General features: G+C 36.6%; 1 protein-coding gene across 2 annotated transcripts in view; it reads left to right on the plus strand.

The window, feature by feature from the left end:
* Nucleotides 1-19,753, plus strand: part of USP45 (ubiquitin specific peptidase 45) — a 74,073-nt gene that overhangs the window by 26,456 nt on the left and 27,864 nt on the right. For both annotated transcript variants that reach the window (XR_006966220.1, XM_047102486.1), the window contains exons 5-8: nt 3,044-3,186; nt 3,566-3,661; nt 7,775-7,905; nt 15,519-15,606. Coding sequence is in view for 1 of the 2 variants with exons in the window: in XM_047102486.1 (XP_046958442.1) it covers nt 3,044-3,186; nt 3,566-3,661; nt 7,775-7,905; nt 15,519-15,606 (458 nt within the window). In the remaining variant the exon portion in view is untranslated. The remainder of the gene's footprint in view (nt 1-3,043; nt 3,187-3,565; nt 3,662-7,774; nt 7,906-15,518; nt 15,607-19,753) is intronic.

Below are 19,753 nucleotides of genomic sequence, written 5' to 3' on the forward strand. Positions count from 1 at the left end.
TGTGATAAGATGTTACCACATGTTAAAAAGAAAAGCCACAGTGGTGCTTGGGTGACTCGGTTGGTTAAGTGTCCGACTTTGACTCAGGTCATGATCTCATGGTTTGTGGGTTCAAGCCCTGCATTGGGCTCTGTGCTGACAGTGTGGAGCCTGCTTGGGATTCTCTCTCTCTCTCTCTCTCTCTCTCTCTCTCTCTCTCACTCTCACTCTCACTCTCGCTTTCTCTCTCTCTCAAAATAAATAAATAAATTTTAAGCAAAGAATTAGCTGAAAGAATACAATTAAGAAAAGCCAAAAAGATAGGAGAACCACAGTCAACATAAAAGGCAAGTTCATATTAGCAATTCAGAAAATCCAGTTAGAAATAAGAGATAAACTTGAAGGGGGGAAAAAACCAGGAAGTTATAGGAAATGATTAAAAGTGAGGACGTATAAACAACGGACATGAGGAATAGCTTACGAAGATCTGGATTTTGGCACAAATAACAATTCTCTGGTCTGTCTTCACACACTTACATAGTGCTTACCTTGCTGGGTACTTTGCAGATAGCAGCTCTGCATTTAATCTGAAAACATTATAAGAAAATGTGTTGGGGCACCTGGGTAGCTCAGCTGGTTGAGCATCTGACTTTGGCTCAGGTCATGATCTTGCGGTTCGTGAGTTTGAGCCCCGTGTCAGACTCTACTGACAGCTCAGAGCCTGGAGCCTGTTTTGGATTCTGTGTCTCCCTCTCTCTGCCCCTCCCCAATTCATGTTCTGTCTGTCTGTCTCTCTCTCAAAAAATAAATATTAAAAAGAAAAGAAAGAAAATGTGTTAATAACCCCCCTCGATTGATGCCTTTTTTTGGCAAAAGTCACAGGTGCCAAGTCAAACCTTATTTGAACCAACAGGGTGTGCATGACATCAGTCTGCCCTTACCCAAGATTAAAGTTTCTCTTTATGGTGTTTGCTGCCTGCTTCTGTCCCTGAACACAGAGCTACCTCCAGCATCTGTTCATCTCCCTCAGTGCTGTCATATAGAAGGGTAGCATGGGAGGGGATGTCTTAACTTACTCTTAAGAACTCATCAGAAGCTGGGGTGCCAGGGTGGCTCAGTCGGTTGGGCGGCCGACTACAGCTCAGGTCATGATCTCGTGGTCTGTGAGTTCGAGCCCCGTGTCGGGCTCTGTGCTGAGAGCTAGGAGCCTGGAGCCCGCTTCCGATTCTGTGTCTCCCTCTCTCTCTGCCCCTTCTCTGCTTGCTCTGTGTCTCTCTGTCTCTCTCTCAAAAATAATAAACAATAAAGAAATTAAAAAAAAACTCATCAGAAGCTTAGAGGGCCAAGATTCTACTGGATCTCCTGTTTAATCTGGTACATTTTTCATTTACATTAAATTTTTATTATGGATGTTCTTGCCAACATCACAGCCCTGTGGAAGAAAGAGTAGAGACGTTTTCTGATCCCCACCCATCTGGGGAGATAGCCAAATATTTAAAAGCTAATTAGCAATGCAAGACACTATATCAGTATTAGATGAATAAAACGTATAATTGCGAAGAACTACAAAATCTGAAAGTTGAAAGGAATTTAAAATAATATTTCAGTTAAAACCAAAAGATTGGAGAACTTGGCAATTTCCCATCAAACTTCAAATTATATTTTGATTCAGAAAGTAACGTGCTGTTAATATGTATGATCAATCATGTCAGTTAATAAATGTTAGAAATTATTCATTTTCATATTGTTTTTAAACATGATGAATTGATATTATAATGTTCAAATCTGTATTAATTATACAAATCAGTGAGCCCAAAACATGCACTTATATGCCAAACATATAGGTGGTTTTTTTTTGTTTTTGTTTTTGTTTTTGTTTTTTTTTTGCATCTAAGACATGTCCTAGCTTTCTTAAAGAGCTGCACCACAGAGTCACTATAAAAACACAAAAGTCCCATCAGTTTAATAATAATGAAAAACTCCAAAAATGGCAAACTGAGGGGACAGGGAAGAGGCCCATAGGCCAGGGGCACAGGAACCCTGCTCATGGCATTTGGCCTGGCCACAGGGCCCTGGTCCCTGGTGTTTTACTTTTTTATAACATAGTTATTAATTTTTTAAACTTTTTATTTTGACAATTTCAAACTTACAGAAAAATTGCAAGAATACAAAAAAATGCCACCATCTGGTGATTTTCCAGTTCCATCATTTCTTCTGTTTGTTAGTTGGCATTCTCTTGTAAGGAAAAGTTTTTCTCTTTTCCTCCCATTTAAAAAACCCATTATCCATTCAGATCCATTCTCATTTTGCTCAGTGAATAATAAACTATTAGTACCCTTCTTTATTTTGATATTCAAATTTTCCCAGATTGGACCAGTGGGAACTTACTCAAAATGGTGTGTATTTTGACATACTCATCAGTTTTTTTGAACACTTCCTTATTTTCTGGTACAATAAAAATGTTATAGGTTTATTTTGTTTCTTTGCTGCCCCAGGTTTAGAATCAGGAGTCTTGATTTCTTTATTATTTTTTTCAATGTTTATTTTTGAGAGAGAGAGATAGAGACAGAGCATGAGTGGGAGAAGAACAGAGAGAGACATAGTATCTGAAGCAGGCTCCAGTCTCTGAGCTGTCAGCCCGGAGCCCGATGTGGGGCTCAAACCTACAAGCTGTTGAGATTATGACCTGAGCCGAAGTCAGACACTTAACTGACTGAGCCACCCAGGCACCCCAAGGAGTCTTCATTTCTTTTTGTGGGGAATGGTATTTAGGAACCAAGATCTGGATGCTCTCTCCTTATTTTTCTTACTTTATTCTTTTTTAATTTTTAATTCATCTGGAATTCATTCTTCATTATGGTATGAGGTACAGATGTGTATGTCAAAATGAAAAATTATTTAGTAGGAGGATACCAACTGGAGACATTTATTTGTCCGTGACATCACTTCAGGGACAGTGATTCAAGGGGAAATGTTACTTAATTTTAAGTAATATATTTAAATTATTTTAAATGATGGTTATTGAATTTTATATCTTATGTCAGTTATGTTTTCTCTAACTTAGGTGCATTCTCTAGAATCTTAAAACTTTGTGAAGAAAAATATGAAGCAGGTGAAAAAAAGAAAGGAAGAAAAGGCAACAGTGTAACGCCTGTGAAAGGAATTACAAATTTAGGAAATACTTGCTTTTTCAATGCAGTCATGCAGGTAAGAGCCATCAGGAAACTTTGTAAAATGTAAACGATTAATTTGTATTTATTGGCACACCTGTAAACTAGCAAATGACAGCTAAATGTTCCCCTGGAGATTTTTCTGTTTTCTTTTTTGTTTTAGGCTATCGTTAACCATTGCTGCATAACGTATGTATGCCCCCTTTTCACACAGTGCTTCTGGAAGGCCTTCTCTGTGTTTTACTGTGATTTAATCAGTAATACTGACATTTATTAAATGTGAACATTTTTTTTGTAAACTTAAACATTTTTTTGCTATGTTAGATGACGTTTGAGAGCTTAAGAGAGTATTTATTCCATAGAATCAGAGGCATATTACAACTGAATCAGAAGACTTTACTTTTGTTTTCTTTTAGAACTTGGCACAATCTTATATTCTTTCAGAACTGATGAATGAGAGCAAAGAAAATGGTACAAAACTCAAGATTTTTCCTTCCTCAGACTCTCACCTGGTAAGAAGTATGACTACCTGGATAATAGCTCTTTTTAGATGAGCCACTGATGGTGTCAAAATCTACCTTTAGTATTTCTCCGAATGTTAACTGAAATGATGTTTTGAAAAAATATTTTGAAAAAATCATTCAAAAGCATTTTGTGAAATAATCAGATTTTAAAATTCTAAAGTTATACCTTCAAGATCTGTTAGGGTTCAAACATATCGTGGGTCAAACAATACAAAAATATTAAGGCAGCTTTCAAACAAACATACTGGAAAAAACAAAAGGCGTTTGTTTTGTTGAGCAAAATGTCTAGGACTCCTGTTTTGTAATTACTGGTAACATTTCCTTAAATACAGCATTTTAATTCTTTAAAGGTAGATTTGGTTTTAATGGTGAACATCTAAAGGTTTTTAGGAGCCTAGTCTGAAAATGGGTTTTTAAGCTAGTGAGAAAGGAAAAAACAAACAAACAAACAAAAAACAGCGCTTAACATTCAGAAGCTGGCATGGCACCTACAGTTAGGCCATATTGTTCAAACAGTCTCACAGAATGCCAACCTCAGGCTAGGTTGCTCTGAGACTGACAAACTAAGACAAAGCAAGGCTACTTCATAATTTTATCTAAACACAGACAAAAGCAAAGTTCGTCTACCACTGAGAAAAATCCCAAACATCTTCTTTGACCAAAGTGAGAGACTGCTACTTCTTTACTAGTTATAGCTTTATCCTTGATTTTGTCTCCCAAAGAGACTAGAATTTAGGTTATCCTAACTCAAAGATAAGATTTATCAAGATACCCAGTGATAGAATTACCCCCACTTTCTGACGGCATTCAACTGAGAGCAGACTTCTGCTTCCTTAGACTCTCCCCTAAATTACTTATCCAAAACTCAAATCCTCTATCAGTTCTTTCCAACACCCTTTTATTGAGACACCCCATGGTTTCCCATCGTGTATGTTGTCCCCAAATGCAACAAGTAATAAACCCCTCTTGTTCAACTACCAGTGTGTTCCTGGTGGTCTTTGGCTTGAGGGAGCTGACACTAGTAATAATGTTTTTAGTTAGAAATTGTGTGTGTGTGTGTGTGTGTGTGTATTGGAGGAAGACAGTGTATATATAGCTCATGATCTGGCATTTGAGAACACTTAAGAAAGGGGAGTTCTAAAAATTCTTAGCTCAGTGTAGTAATCTTAGATTTTTCTTTTCCCCAAGGAGGCAGATTTGAAAGACGATATTGTATTTCTTTGTTGAAAGACCAGCCTGTAAACTTACTGCCTGTTCAACCCCTTAAAATCTTTATGGTAGGTCCTATACTCTTCTAAAGTTGAGTGAGATAGTGAAAACCATTAAATGGAAGTTGATACTTAGTCACTTGAAAAGATTTCCTATTAAATGTGATTGAATGTTAAGTATTTTACATGTAGAACTGTGTCTCAAGATTATTATAGGGCAGTTAGATACTATAACTGATCACTTTAGGTTTGCATTATTCTAAGAGGAGAGTTTCAGTCTTAGATCTTAGATATATAGGACATACAGTTGACCTGAGCTGGAGGGCTGTCAGCGTAGATCACTGCTCTTTGAATCACCAGTTTTACTTTGCCCTTTGTAAACTGTATGCCTTTTGTTTCTTTTCCTTACCTTATTGTGCTGGCTTGAACCTCTAATAACATGTGGACTAGAAATGATGAAAGCAGGCATCCTTGCCTAAAATCCCCAAATTAGGGGGAAAATATTCTTTCAATAACATTAGGAATGAAGTTAACTGTAGGTTTTTCATAGGTGTTCTTTTTTGTTTATTAATATCTGAAAGTTTGTACCTTTTGACCTCATTCACCCATTTTACCTACCCCCTCACTCCCTGGCTCTGGCAGCCACCAATCTCTTCTTTGTGTCTATGAGCATGTTTGTTTGTTTGTTTGTTTTTGGGTGTTTTGTTTTAAATTCTACATGTAAGTAAGTTCATATGGTATTTGTCTTTCTCTGTCTGACCTATTTCAATTAGTATGCCCACAAGGTCCATCCATGTTGTTTGCAAATGGTAGGATTTCATTCTTTTTTATGGCAGAATAACATTCCATTGTATAAGTATACTACATATTCTTTATCCATTCATCAGTTGATGGATACTTAGGCTGCTTCTATAATTTGACTATTGTAAATAATGCTTCAATAAACATAGGGGTGTGTGTATCCCTTTGAATTAGTGTTTTTATATTCTTTTTAAAAATTTTTTTAATATATTTGTTCATTTTTGAAAGACAGAGACAGAGCACAAGCAGGGGTGAGGCGGAGAGAGAGGGGGACACAGAATCTGAAGCAGGCTCCAGGCTCTGAGCTGTCAGCACAGAGCCCGACATGGGGCTCAAACGCACGGGCCATGAGATCATGACCTGAGCTGAAGTCGGACGCTCAACCAACTGAGCCACCCATGAGCCCCTAAATTTTTTTTTAATGTTTTTATTTATTTTTGAGAGAGCGAGAGAGAGAGAGAGAGAGAGAGAGAGAGAGAGAGAGAGAGAGAGTGTGTGAGCGAGCACGAGCAGGGAGAGGGGCAGAGAGGGAGGCACAGAATCCAAAGCAGGCTTCAGGCTCCAAGCTGTCAGCACAAAGCCTGATGTGGGGCTCAAACCCATCAACAGTGAGATCAAGGCCTGAGCTGAAGTCAGATACTTAACAGACTAAGCCACCCTGGCATCCCAGTGTTTTTGTATTCTTTAGGTAAATACCCAGTTGAGTGATTACTGGATCATATGGTAGTTCTATTTTTAACTTCTTGAGGAACCTCCATACTGTCTTCCAGAGCGCCTGCACTAGTTTGTATTTCCACTAACAGTGCACAAGGGTTTCTTTTTCTCCACATCCTCACCAGCAGTTTTTTCTTTTATTTTTGATTTTAGCCATTCTGACATGTGTGAGGTAATATCTCATTGTAGTTTTGATTTGCATTTCCCTGATGATGAGTGATGTTGAGCATCTTTTCATGTGTCTGTTGGCCATCTGGATGTCTTCTTTGGAGAAATGTCTGTTTATGTCTTCAACATGGCAGAGATCACTTTTGATACTCAGAGACTATGGAAAAATTATAGCCTGTCCTTTCTGTGGTTTTAGTCAGATGGTAGATTTAAAAAAAAAAATTTTTTTTTTAATGTTTATTTTTGAGAGGCGGGAGGGAGGGGGCAGCGAGAGAGGGAGACACAGAATATGAAGCAGGATCTAGGCTCCAAGCTGTCATCACAGAGCCTGATGCAGGGCTTGAACCTATGAACCGTGAGATCATGACCTGAGCTGAAGTCAGATGCTCAACCCACTGAGCCACCCAGGTGCCCCAGATGATAGATTTTTTTTTAAGGGTAGTTGGTATGAAATATATATGTAACATGTATTTCATAAATACACGAATGAGGCAACATATTTGGTAGTTGTATTAGAAGATCACTTTCTATAATGTCCCAAGATGATATTTGGCATTTGCTTTTAATTTATTGTTTGTAAGGAGAGAGGATTACTGGTGAAGATAACATTTTAGAAAGCAAAACTTGGTGGGGGAAAAATTTTAGAATAAAATGGGTTTCTCCCTCACACAATTTTAGCTGGTTTTGTCAAGCTTTTTCTCTCCATTTTAAAAGAGAGGGAATGGTGTACTAATTTTGTGACATAATTTCCCATTCCTTATTTTATTCATAAAATATTTTGGGAAAAGAAAGCTATGGAGTTTGCTAATAAATATAATTTATAATTATATTTGATAAATATAATGTATTAAATATAATTTATGATTGGAAATAAATACATATCAGGTAGATAAGTAATTTCACTTTTAGGAAAGCACATTAAGGGACATTTATAAGCAACTAAATATTGGTGATTTAACCCTTAAACTAATACTTTCATTAAGTAAAGAGCAGAGGATATGAAAATACCTGTGTTTTTCAAGGTAAGACACTTAATTCCATTATCTCATTTTTTTTAAATATTCATTTTATATGTGTGGGAATAAAGTTTCTTAATGCACTTGAGGCAATTTAGTTGTCATCATTTAAACAAAGTATAACTCTTAGTTTTTAATAATATTTAAGTTTAAAATTGCATATTTCTGACAAAGAGTTGATCATGTTTTTAAAGGACCCATTAATGGTGGAACTTTCAAGCCCTGGACCATTGACCTCAGCCCTGTTCCTGTTTCTTCATAGTATGAAGGAGACTGAAAAAGGACCACTTTCTCCTAAAGTTCTTTTTAATCAGCTTTGTCAGAAGTGGGTGCATCTAAATTTTTGATATAAATAATTATGAGTTATAAAATTCTAATGTATCACTTAATATGGGTAGTTTCACTCTTACTATAACACTATTATTGTCTAGACTCTCAAGAGATTAAGAACTAATATTTGTTTAATTGCAGCTATGTGCTTTATTTAAATTATATCTCATAATACTCTGAAGAAGTGCTTGTTTATCCCCATTTTATAAATAAGGAAACTGAGACTCACAGAAGTTGAGTAGCTTACTTAGTTGTATAGTAACAAAGCCAGGATTCAAATAGAGGTCTGTCCTGATTCAGAAGCCCATGATGTAAGAACAAAGAGTAAGAAAACTATAGAATTGTAAAATCTAAAAGGTGCCATAATAGGTCATCTGAACCTAGTTTTCTTATTTTTACTTTTATTTTATTATCATTTTTAAGTATACTCAACCTGCAATATGGGGCTCAAGCTCATGACCCCAAAATCAGGACTTGCATGCTCTACCAACTGAGCCAGCCAGGTGCCTTCCTTATTTTTATCATTTTTTAAAAAATGTTTATTATTTTGAGAGAGAGAGGCAGAGAGAGGGAGAGAGAGAATCCCAAGCAGGCTCCAGGCTGTCAGTGCAGAGCCTGAAATAGGGCTTGATCTCATGAACCGTGAGATGACCACCTGAGCCAAAATCAAGAGTCAGACGCTTAACTGACTGAGCCACCCAGGTGCCCCTTTCCTTAGTTTTAGAAATGAGCTTCAAGGCAAATAGAGTTTAAGTGAATTTCTCAAGATAGTACTGTATGTTCAAAAACAAAATCCTTGGGTACATGGAAATACATACATACCATGAAGGACCTGATGCAACTTTAATGCTTTCACTTATTCCTTCATTAAAAAAATTGAGAACTGGGGCACCTGGGTGGCTCAGTCGGTTAAGCGTCCGACTTCGGCTCAGGTCACGATCTCACTGTTCGTGAGTTCGAGCCCTGCGTCGGGCTCTGTGCTTACTGCTCAGAACCTGGAGCCTGTTTCAGATTCTGTGTCTCCCTCTCTCTCTGACCCTCCCCCGTTCATGCTCTGTCTCCCCCTGTCTCAAAAATAAATAAAACGTTAAAAAAAATTTTTTTTTTTTAAATTGAGAACTTATTTGTGTCAGTTACTTGCTAGATTCTAGGGATACACAGTGTATAACATATTAAAAATAGATCCTGTCATGGAGTTCATGAGCTAGTCCAGTCCACAATTACTAAAATATGTAGAAACAAAATTCTTTAAATGGGAACTTAACATTTTTTTTTATATCTCTAGGGTTCAAAATTTCATTTTAATTTAAGCTAGTTACTTGTGCCATGGCATTATATTGTATTTTATCTCATAGAATTGTACCAAGGTTAATTTTTTCAAAAATAATTGTGAAAAGAACACTTACCATGAGCTCTACCTTCTTAAATTTTTTCTTTTTTTCTCTTGAAGTTATTTATTTATTTTGAGAGAGAGAGAGAGAGAGGTGTGGGGGAGAGAATCTTAAGCAGGCTCTGTGCCAACAGCACAGACCCCAACTTGGGGTTTGATCCCACCAACTGTGAGATCAAGACCTGCTCTGAATCCAAGAGTTGGACACTTAACCTACTGAGCTACCCAGGCACCCCTACCATCTTAAAATTTTTAAGTATACAGGGGCACCTGGGTGACTTAGTCGATCAAGCATCCAACTTCGGCTCAGGTCATGATTTCGTGGTTTGTGAGTTCAAGTCCCATGTTGGGGGCTGTGCTGACAGCTGACAGCTTAGATCCTGGAACCTGCTTCAGATTCTGTGTCTCCCTCTCTCTGTCCCTCCCCTGCTTGCACTCTGTCTCTCTGTCTCTCTTTCTCAAAAAATAAACAAACATAAAAAATATTAAGAAATAAATAAACATTAAAAAAAATTAAGTGTACAAAATATTGTTGACTGTAGGTGCAATGCTGGACAGGAGATCTCTAGAGCTTGTCCATCTTGCTTGACTAAAACTTTATACCTATTGATTATTCCTATTTTTCCTTCACTCCAGGCCCTAGTAGACAACATTGTGCTCTTTTATTTTATGACTTTGACTATTTTAGGTTCTTCATATAAATGGAATCACACTATTTGTCTTTCTGTGACTGGCTTATTTCACTTAGCATACTGTGCCATGGTATTTTGAATGTGGTCAAAAATATAGAGGGTTTATTATGTGTTTAATTTAGTAGGCAAATGCTGTTTTTCAAAACCTGAAGAACAGAAAGTCCCATAAAAGTCTCAGAGACTTTGGTGCCTCACAGAGTTCAAAAGTTTTTAGGAATTTATGTCAATTAGAAATTTGTTTTTGGATCTCCAAAAATAACTGTTTTGCATTTTTTTTGTTTTATAAAGATTTATAAATTAAAAAAAATGTTTAAATAATAGGTGTTCATGGATAGACGTTCAAAGTAGTATTTATCTTATTTTTTTCAAAAGTGATTATGCATACACAGACATATACACAGATTGCAACTTGTTTTGCTTAATACATTTTTTACATTTTTCCATTTTAGTGCATGTGGATATGACTTACTTGATTTTACGTGTGTGTGTGCTGCACTTGTGAGAGTACATCAGTAGGATATATAGAATTACTGGATCAAACATCATTTAAAGACATTAAAAATTGCCTTTTGTTTTTTATGTTTACTTTAAAAAGAGATGTATATTGAGTGGCTCGGTTGAGCATCCGACTTCAGCTCAGGTCATGATCTCGCGGTTCGTAGGTTTGAGCCCTGCATCAGGCTCTGTGCTGAACACTTTCTCAGAGCCCGGAGCCTGCTTCAGATTCTGTGTCTCCTTCTCTCTCTGCCCCTCCCCCGCTCACACTCTATCTCACTGTGTCTCTCAAAAATCAATAAATGTAAAAAAAAATTTTTTTTAAGAGATACATATTAAGAAGAGTAATTTTTAAAAACCTGGTGAAGATTTGAGCCATGTATGTTGAGTCTGTTTTGGGACTTTGTTCTGTTCCATTGATCTGCATGTCTGTTCTTACCCCAGTCCTCTACTGTGTCAATTACTGTAACTTTATAGTAAGTCTTGGAATTGGAGAATGAGAGTTCAAACTTTACTTTTTTTTTTTTTTTTTAACTATTTCAGGTCCTTTGCTTTTTCACATGAATTTTGCAATCAGTTTGTTAATTGGGATTGCATTTGGAGATCAGTTTAGAATGGACATCTTAACCATGTTGCGTTCCAAAGCATGATTATGACATATCTTTTCAGTTATTTAGGTATTTGATTTTTCTCATCAAGTTTTTGATTTTCAGCTTACAAATGCTACACAATGTTGTTAGATTTACCTTTAGAATTTCATGTTTTTAAATACTATTTATTGTAAATTGGTACTTTAAAGAAATTTCAATTTCCAGTTGTATGTTTCTAATATACAGAAATATACTTGGTTTTTGTATATTGATCTTGTTTCTTGCTGCTTTGTTTAATTCATTTACTGGTTATAATAGCTTCATGTAGATCTTTTGGGATTTCCTATGTAGACAATAATGTCATTGGTAAATAAAGACCATTTTATTTCTTCCTTTAAAATTTGTATCCTTTTAGACCTTTTTCTTACTTTATATAGCTGGCAAGGACCTCCAGTACAATGTTGGAGTGGTGAAGTAGGCATCTTTGTTTTGTTTCTGATATTAGGGGAGGAACATTCAGTCTTTCACACATAAGTATGATAGCACATAGATGCCTTTCATCAGGTTAAGGAAATTCCCATTCCTAGTTTTTTCTGAGGATTCTCATCAAGAATAATAGTATTTGATAAACTCCCAATAACCAATTTTTCCTTAAAAAACAACAAAACTTTATTATTTAAATAAATAAACATTATGTATTACCATTGGTATACTTTGATTCCTGGCCCAGAGAAACCATGAGATAATAAATGTTTTTTTCTTTTAAGAAAAAAGAATGGGTATTGGATTTTATTAAATGCTTTTCCTGCTCTAGAGTGATCGTTTCTTTATTCTCATTTATGCCCATCTTTTGCTTTGTTTACTCCTTCACTCTTTTATGTTGGTAACTAATATTGATGTGCTGAGCTTTCTTTGGTTTTTTTCCATAAGGAAATATATATGTATGTGTGTGTGCATGTATATATGTGTGTGTGTGTGTGTGTGTGTGTGTGTATATATATACACACAAATATGCATGTGTATGTATATGTGTATACACATATATGTATATACACACACACTGCAAATATGTATGTGTATACACATATACATACACATACATATTTGTAGTTTTGTGATACTCTGTGTTATGTCATGTACATTAAGGAGTGCCACCAAATTCTCAAAATACTATTATCTTCTAATTTACTAGTTTGTCCTTCAACTGTGTATAGAATTTATCCTATCTATTGATTTTTATATCTGTAGTTTTATTTTCTTCTAATATTTTCAATTGGCTATCTTATCAATATCTACATATCCCTTAAAAAAGTTTTTCTTTTTGGGGCGCCGGGGTGGCTTAGTCAGTTACGCATCTGACTTCTGCTCAGGTCCTGATCTCATGGTTCATGAGTTCCAGCCCCATATCAGGCTCTGTGATGACAGCTCAGAGCCTGGAGCCTACTTCAGATTCTGTGTCTCCCTCTCTCTCTGCCCTGCCCCACTTGTGCTCTCTTTCTCTCTCAAAAATAAATAAACTTCAAAAAAAAAAGTTTTTCTTTTTTACCTAATATCTAGGCTTTTATTGGCATGCCTTTATGTTTTTGTACATTCTCAACATATTGTAACATCTTTAGATCAGTTTTATAAAGTTTATTTGGAGTGAAGTAAATGCATTTCAGTTGATTTTTTAACATCAGATTTCTTTGTGTTTTATGATATTGGTTTGTAGGCTTCTTGGGAGTAGAATTTTTTGTTTGTTTTTTCCCATTTTTCCCCCTTTGCTTTCTTCCATTTCCTCCACCCTTCCTTGTTTCCCCTGCTGCCTTTTTCACATCCTCTCCCTTCCATAGCCTCTTTTCCTCATATCCCTCTCTTCTCTGCCTAAAAATGTCAAATTTTAAGATAGCCTTACCTCTGAACTCTGGGCTGGCCTTGGAGATTGAGGTCTTGTATTGGCTTACAGTTACTCTGCTGCCCTCATCTGGGGGAGGTGAGAAGAGTCTATAGAAGGTTTGGCCTGGTTTCAGGTCTCTAGGCTAAGTATGTGTTCTCTTGTAGCCTTAGTTAGTATTTGCCTAAGGGCTTCCTTTCAGGCTCTTGGTAAGGTCGGCCATCCATATATTTGTGGGTTCATTTCTGGGTTCTCTATTCTGTTCCATTGATCTATGTGTCTGTTCCTGTGTCAGTATCATACTGTCTTGATGATTACAGCTTTGGAATACAGCTTGAAGTCTGGAATTGTGATACCTCCAGCTTTGGTTTTCTTTTTGAGGATTGCTTTGGCTATTCAGAGTCTTTTGTGGTTCCGTACAAATTTTAGGATTGTTTGTTCTAGCTCTGTGAAGAATATTGGTGTTATTTTGATAGGGATTGCATTGAATATATAGATTGCTTTGGGTATTACAGATTCTTTAAGTCCTCTTAGAATTTTGACCCAGTCCTAGGTAGAAGAAGAAAGAAAAAAAAAAAAATCTAGGTTTGTTTATTTATTTATTTTCAAGTTAGTTAACATATATGTCGTATTGGTTCCAGGAGTAGAATTTAGTGATTCGTCATTAATTTTCTTGAATGGTTTAGAAGGCAGTAACTGGTCTGTGGATAGTTGAGATGGAGCTGTAGGCAGAGACGTGGTAGAGGAAGTTTCTCCTTTGTTTAGGAACAATTTCCTTCCTGTGCATCTGCTTTGAAAGCCACAGACTGTTCCTCCTACCTGCAACATGGCAGATGAGGATCCCTGAAGGATTCCCATTTGCCCCTTGCAATCTTCTTCCACTTCACTGAACTTCCTTGATGCCTACAGCACAAATGTCGTGTCATGCAGTTTCTGCCTTACATGGATTCCAGCCATGGAAGCCCAGATAGGGGTGAGAAATGTGTCCATCTTGGTTTCTGTCCTCTTCTCTGATCTAGAAGGTGATCTATATCCACCAAATGCAGAAAGGGAAGCCCACAAGGGCAGTAAATCAAAGTTCTCAGCATCCTTTTGCTTTTGCTACTACTTAACAAGAGTGAATAAATGAAATTACGGTTCCTATTATAGGCTAGATTCACTGCTAGTTCAGATAGCTTTTTAGCACCAGGGACTCTCATTAGTGCATTACTAGAATGAATGTTTATTATGAGATAATAAAGAATAATGCTTGAAGTACTGGACTCAAGAATCAAAAGACTTGGATTTACGTCAGTGGCACACAGATTGTTCTTCAGTTTTCTCAAGTGTAAAACAGTTCATCTTAACTGATTTCTTAACAGCACTGTTGTGCATATCAAATGAGATATGTTGGACATACCACAAGGAGAACATTGTAAACTTGTACTACAATAAGATATTCTTACTATTTTATATTACTTTGACAAAATTCTTTCTTCATCTTAGGTCAGAGCACTATCTAAATTTAGCACTTATTTTCATTTCATTTTAGTATTGGAATTTATTGCAGAAAATACTGTTTTTTAAAGTTAATGAAATCAACTAAATATTTGCTGTGTTGATGTCTCCATGTACAGCACCTGAACCTTTAATTAATACAAGGAAATTTAGTTGTTAAATCCTTAAAATAAATACATTCACAGAGATATCAGATTATTGTTCTTTATTTAAATATAAATGACTTCTTGTTTTTCATTTGGTTATTCAGGGTAGGAAGATAATAGATCACAGTGGCTTGGGTTTGAGTACTATATTTTTGCTTGCTGTGTGACCTTGCAAATTATTTGAATAATCCCTCTGAGCCCCCATGTATAAACTGGAGAAAATAGTGCATCCCAAGCTTGTTTGAGGATTGATCTATGTAAAGCTTAACATATGTACTGTGCTTGCATGTAGTAGTCACTTGATAAATGACAGCCATATTATTCTTTTTTATTTTATTTATTTATTTCAAGAGAGAGAGAGAGGCAGAGAGAGGGAGAGAGAGAATCCCAAGCAGGTTCCATGCTATCAGTGCAGAGCGCCATGTGGGGCTTGATCCCAAGAACCATGAGATCATGACCTGAGCCGAAATCAAGAGTCAGATGCTTAACCAGCTGAACCACCCAGATGCCCTGATAACTATATTATTTTCTGTGTACTGATGATCTCATCTTAATTGGAGCAGTGATCATATCTGCTCTTTTTACCTAGTGGTAAAAGGACTATATTGAATCTTTGAATATATGTTATTTAAAAATGATTTTAGATGAGGGGCACTTGGGAGGCTCAGTTGGTTAAGCAATTGAGGTTTGTGAGATTGAGTCATACGTTGGGCTCTGGGCTGACAGCATGGAGCCTGCTTGGGATTCTGTCCCTTCTTTCTCTCTGCCCCTCCAGAGGGGCCCTGCATGCACGCACATGCGCACACACACACTCTCTCTCAAATACATTAATCATGTAAACATTCAAAAAAATTATTTTTGATGATAGTAATATATTGTTGATGAAATTATCTTTTTTCTTTCCTGTTTTGTTTTTAAATTATAGGGCCCCTCGATTTAAAGGTTTCCAGCAACAGGACAGTCAGGAGCTACTGCATTATCTGCTGGATGCGGTGAGAACAGAAGAAACAAAGGTCAGATTTCTTTAAATTGATTACATATACTCTTTAAGAAGAGGGTAAAAAATTGAAGGAGTTAATTTTTACCATAATTTTAATATGGATTGAGAAGTAATTTGATTTTTTCTAACTATTCTATTCCTTTATTTATTTATTTTGGCCAGTTCTTCTAAAAGATTATTTTCTTTTATCCTTTTGCACCCCCCTTATCCTTTATTAGTTGATACCCTTTGACTGTAAATAACAAATAAATTCAAGCTAGTTTAAATAAGGAAAAGGGAAGCTAAGAATCTAGGTGACAGGAGGTATGGGTAGGGATATAGGGACAGGAAGGTTCTCAAGAATCCAGAGAATATTCTCATTTCCCTGGCTCTGTAGATTTTCTTTATTCATTTTCCTGCAAACTGAGTAGTTTCTCAGCTTCTGTCTCTGAATGATAGCACATGACCTTCATATTTTGCACATGTTGCAGTTCCACGTATATAAAACCAAAACTGGCTGTTTGTGAATCCCAACTCTGAAGAGAAACTCTGTTACCTCATGTTGGATTAGGATCCACTCAGGGATGAGTCACTGGTAACTAGGGGAATGGGATCCAAGCCTCCTGGATCAGGGAATGTTTCTGAGAAAAGAAAGAGTGGCTCATGGCCTGGATAGATTTCCCCAAACAGTGTTCATTGTCATCCTGTCCCTTTATCGATTGGGTGGTAGTTGCCTGTAATATTAAATGAGTTAAATTCAACTTTTTTGGTGGGGACCTACGAATGGGATACAAGTTTTCAGAGAAAATGCAAGATATTAAAGCTGTCAAGTACACAGCACATATCCTTCATTTTTCCTCTATCACTCATAGCAGGACATTATTAATCATTCATAACGGTTCTGCTGAGTCTGGATTCAGGCTCGGAATCATTCTCAACCTACCGCTGCAGGCATGCTATCTCAATCATAATTGTCACAATAGGTGAAATCCTGTTTTCCATTCAAGGTAAATATACTTCTTAATTTATGTTAATATGTTGCAGAGCAACCATGTGAAAATGAAGTACTCCTATGCTTGTGATAGCTGTTATTGTGATACTAGGCAAGGTGGATCCTCCTCTTTTTGTTTTGTAAAATCTTATCTTGAGGGGTGCCCGGGTGGCTTAGTCAGTTAAGCATAGGACTCTCTATCTTGGCTCAGGTCATGATTTCACGGTTCGTGGGATTGAGCCGCAAGTTGGGCTCCATGCTGACAGCACGGAGCCTCCTTCAGATCCCCCTCCTTCTCTCTCTGCCTCTCCCCCACTTGTTGTCTCTCTCTGACTCTCTCAAAATAAATAAATAAACTTAAAAGAATGAAAAATAAAATCTCACCTCGACTTGTAGTATTGTGGTATTCTAGTTTTCAGTAAATAAATAGGGTTCTGTTATTTTCTTTTACCTTAATGAGTTAATCACTCCCTCCTGCTACAGTGTTTATTATAGTTCTGTTCTTAATTGGCTATTTATTGACCTCTATGTTACATTAGTTAAATTCAGCTTTTGAAGGTGTCAGTCCTTTTCTGCCATCTCTCTACTTGATATATGTATATATTTAAGTTATATATATCTGCATTATATATATTTAAGTTTGTGTTTTAATTCCAGTTAGTTCTACAGTGTTACATTAGTTTCACATGTACAATACAGTGATTCAACAATTCCATACATCATCTGGTGCTCAACACAGCAAGTGTGCTCCCTAATCCCCATCACCTGTCTCACCCACCCCGCCACTCACTTCCCCTCTGGTAATCATCAGTTTGTTCTCTGTAGTTAAGGCTCTGTTTCTTGTTTTCTCTCTTTTTATTTTCCCTTTGCTCATTTTGTTTCTTGAATTTCACACGTAAGTAAAATCATATGGTATTTTTCCTTCTCTGACTTACTTCGCTTAGTTCCCTCTCTAGTTCCATCCATGTTGTTACAAGTGGCAAGATTTCATTCTTTTCTATAGTGGAATAGTATTTCATTTTAGAAGTGTACCACATTTTTATTCATTCATTCATTCATTAATGGACACTTGGGCTGCTTCTGTAATTTGGCTATTATAAATAATACTGCAAACATAGGGGTATGTGTATCTATTTGAATTAGTGTGAATTTTGTATTCTTTGGTTAAAGACCCAGCAGTGCAATTGCTGGATCATAGGGTATTTTTAACTTTTTGAGGAACCTCATCCAGAGTGGCTGCACCAGTTTGCATTCCCATCAGTACACAAGGGTTCCTTTTTCTCCACATTCTCGCTAATAGCTGTTGTTTCTTGTATTTTTTATTTTACCCATTCTGACAAGTGTGAGGTGATCTCATTGTAGTTTTGATTTGCGTTTCCCTAATGATGAATGCTGATGAGCATCTTTTCATGTGTCTGTTGGCCATGTGTATGAAGTCTTTGGAGAAATGTCTGTGTCTTTTGCCCACTTGGTAATTAGATTATTTGGGTTTTTTGGTGTTGAGTTATATCAGTTCTTTATACATTTTGGATACTAATCCTTTACTGGATATGTCATTTCCAAATACCATCTCCCATTCTGGAGGTTACCTTTTAGTTTTGTTGATTGTTTCCTTTACTGTGCAGAAGCTTTTTATTTTTATGTAATTCCAATAGTTTATTTTTGTTTTTGTTTCTCTTGCCTCAGGAGATATATCTAGAAAGAAGTTGCTATGGCCGGTGTCAAAAAAGTTACCACCTGTGTTCTCTTCTGAGATTTTTGTGGTTTCAGATTTCACATGTAGGTCTTTAATCCATTTTGACTTCATTTTTGTGTATGGTGTAACAAAGTGGTCCAGTTTCATTCTTTTGCACATAACTGAACAACTTTTCCAACACTATTTGTTGAAGAGACAGTCTTTTTCCTATTGGATATTCTCTCCTGCTTTGTTGAGGTTTAATTGACTGTATAATTGTGGGTTCATTTCTGGGCTTTCTATTCTGTTCCACTGATCTGTGTGCCTATTTTTTTGTGCCAGTACCATACTGTCTTGATGATTATAGCTTTGTAAAACAGCTTGAAGTCTGGAATTGTGATGCCTCCAGCTTCGGTTTTCTTTTTTAAAATTGCTTTGGCTCTTCGGGGCCTTTTGTAGTTCCATAAAAATTTTAGCATTGTTTGTTGTAGTTCTGTGATAATGTTGGTATTTTGATAGGGATTGTATTAAATATGTAGATTGCTTTGTGTAGAGTAGACATTTTAACAATATTTACTCTTCCTATCCGTGAGCATGGAATGTCTTTCCATTTCTTTCTCTTTTTTTTTAAATGCTTATTCATTTTTGAGAGAGAATGTGAGTGGGGGAGGGGCAGAGAAAGAGAAGGGCAGAGGATCTGAAGCGGGCTCTGTGCTGACAGCAGCAAGCCCAATGTGGGGCCTCGAAGTCACAAACTGTGAGATCATGACCTGAGCTGAAGTCAGATGCTCAACCAACTGAGCCACCCAGGTGCCCGTTTTTCCATTTCTTTGTGTCATTGTCAGTTTCTTTCATTAGTGTTTTATAGTTTTCAGAGTACAGGTCTTTTACCTCTTTGGTTAGGTTTATTTTTAGGTATCTTATTTTTTATTTTTTTATTTATTTATTTATTTTTTTAATTTTTTTTTTCAACGTTTATTTATTTTTGGGACAGAGAGAGACAGAGCATGAACGGGGGAGGGGCAGAGAGAGAGGGAGACACAGAATCGGAAACAGGCTCCAGGCTCCGAGCCATCAGCCCAGAGCCTGACGCGGGGCTCGAACTCACGGACCGCGAGATCGTGACCTGGCTGAAGTCGGACGCTTAACCGACTGCACCACCCAGGCGCCCCTTAGGTATCTTATTTTTGGTGCAATTGTAAATGGGATCGTTTGCTTAATTTCTGTTTCTGCTGCCTCATTATTGATGTATAGAAATGTAATAGATTTCTCTATATTGATTTTGTATCCTGAGACTTTACTGAATTCATTTATCAGTTCTAGCAAGTTTTTTTGATTGAGTCTTTAGGATTTTCTGTATATAATGTGTCATCTGAAAATAGAGTTTTACTTCTGCCTTACCAATTTGGATGCCCTTTATTTCTTTTTGTTGTCTGATTGCTGTGACTAGTACTTCCAGTACCATGTTGAATAAAAATGGTGAAAGTGGACATCCTTGTCTTGTTCCCGACCTTA

The sequence above is a fragment of the Lynx rufus genome, unplaced genomic scaffold, assembly GCF_022079265.1.
Source record: "Lynx rufus isolate CCGP_SWC_20201006 ecotype Redwood Valley unplaced genomic scaffold, mLynRuf1.p SCAF_6, whole genome shotgun sequence".
Lineage (NCBI taxonomy): Eukaryota > Metazoa > Chordata > Mammalia > Carnivora > Felidae > Lynx > Lynx rufus.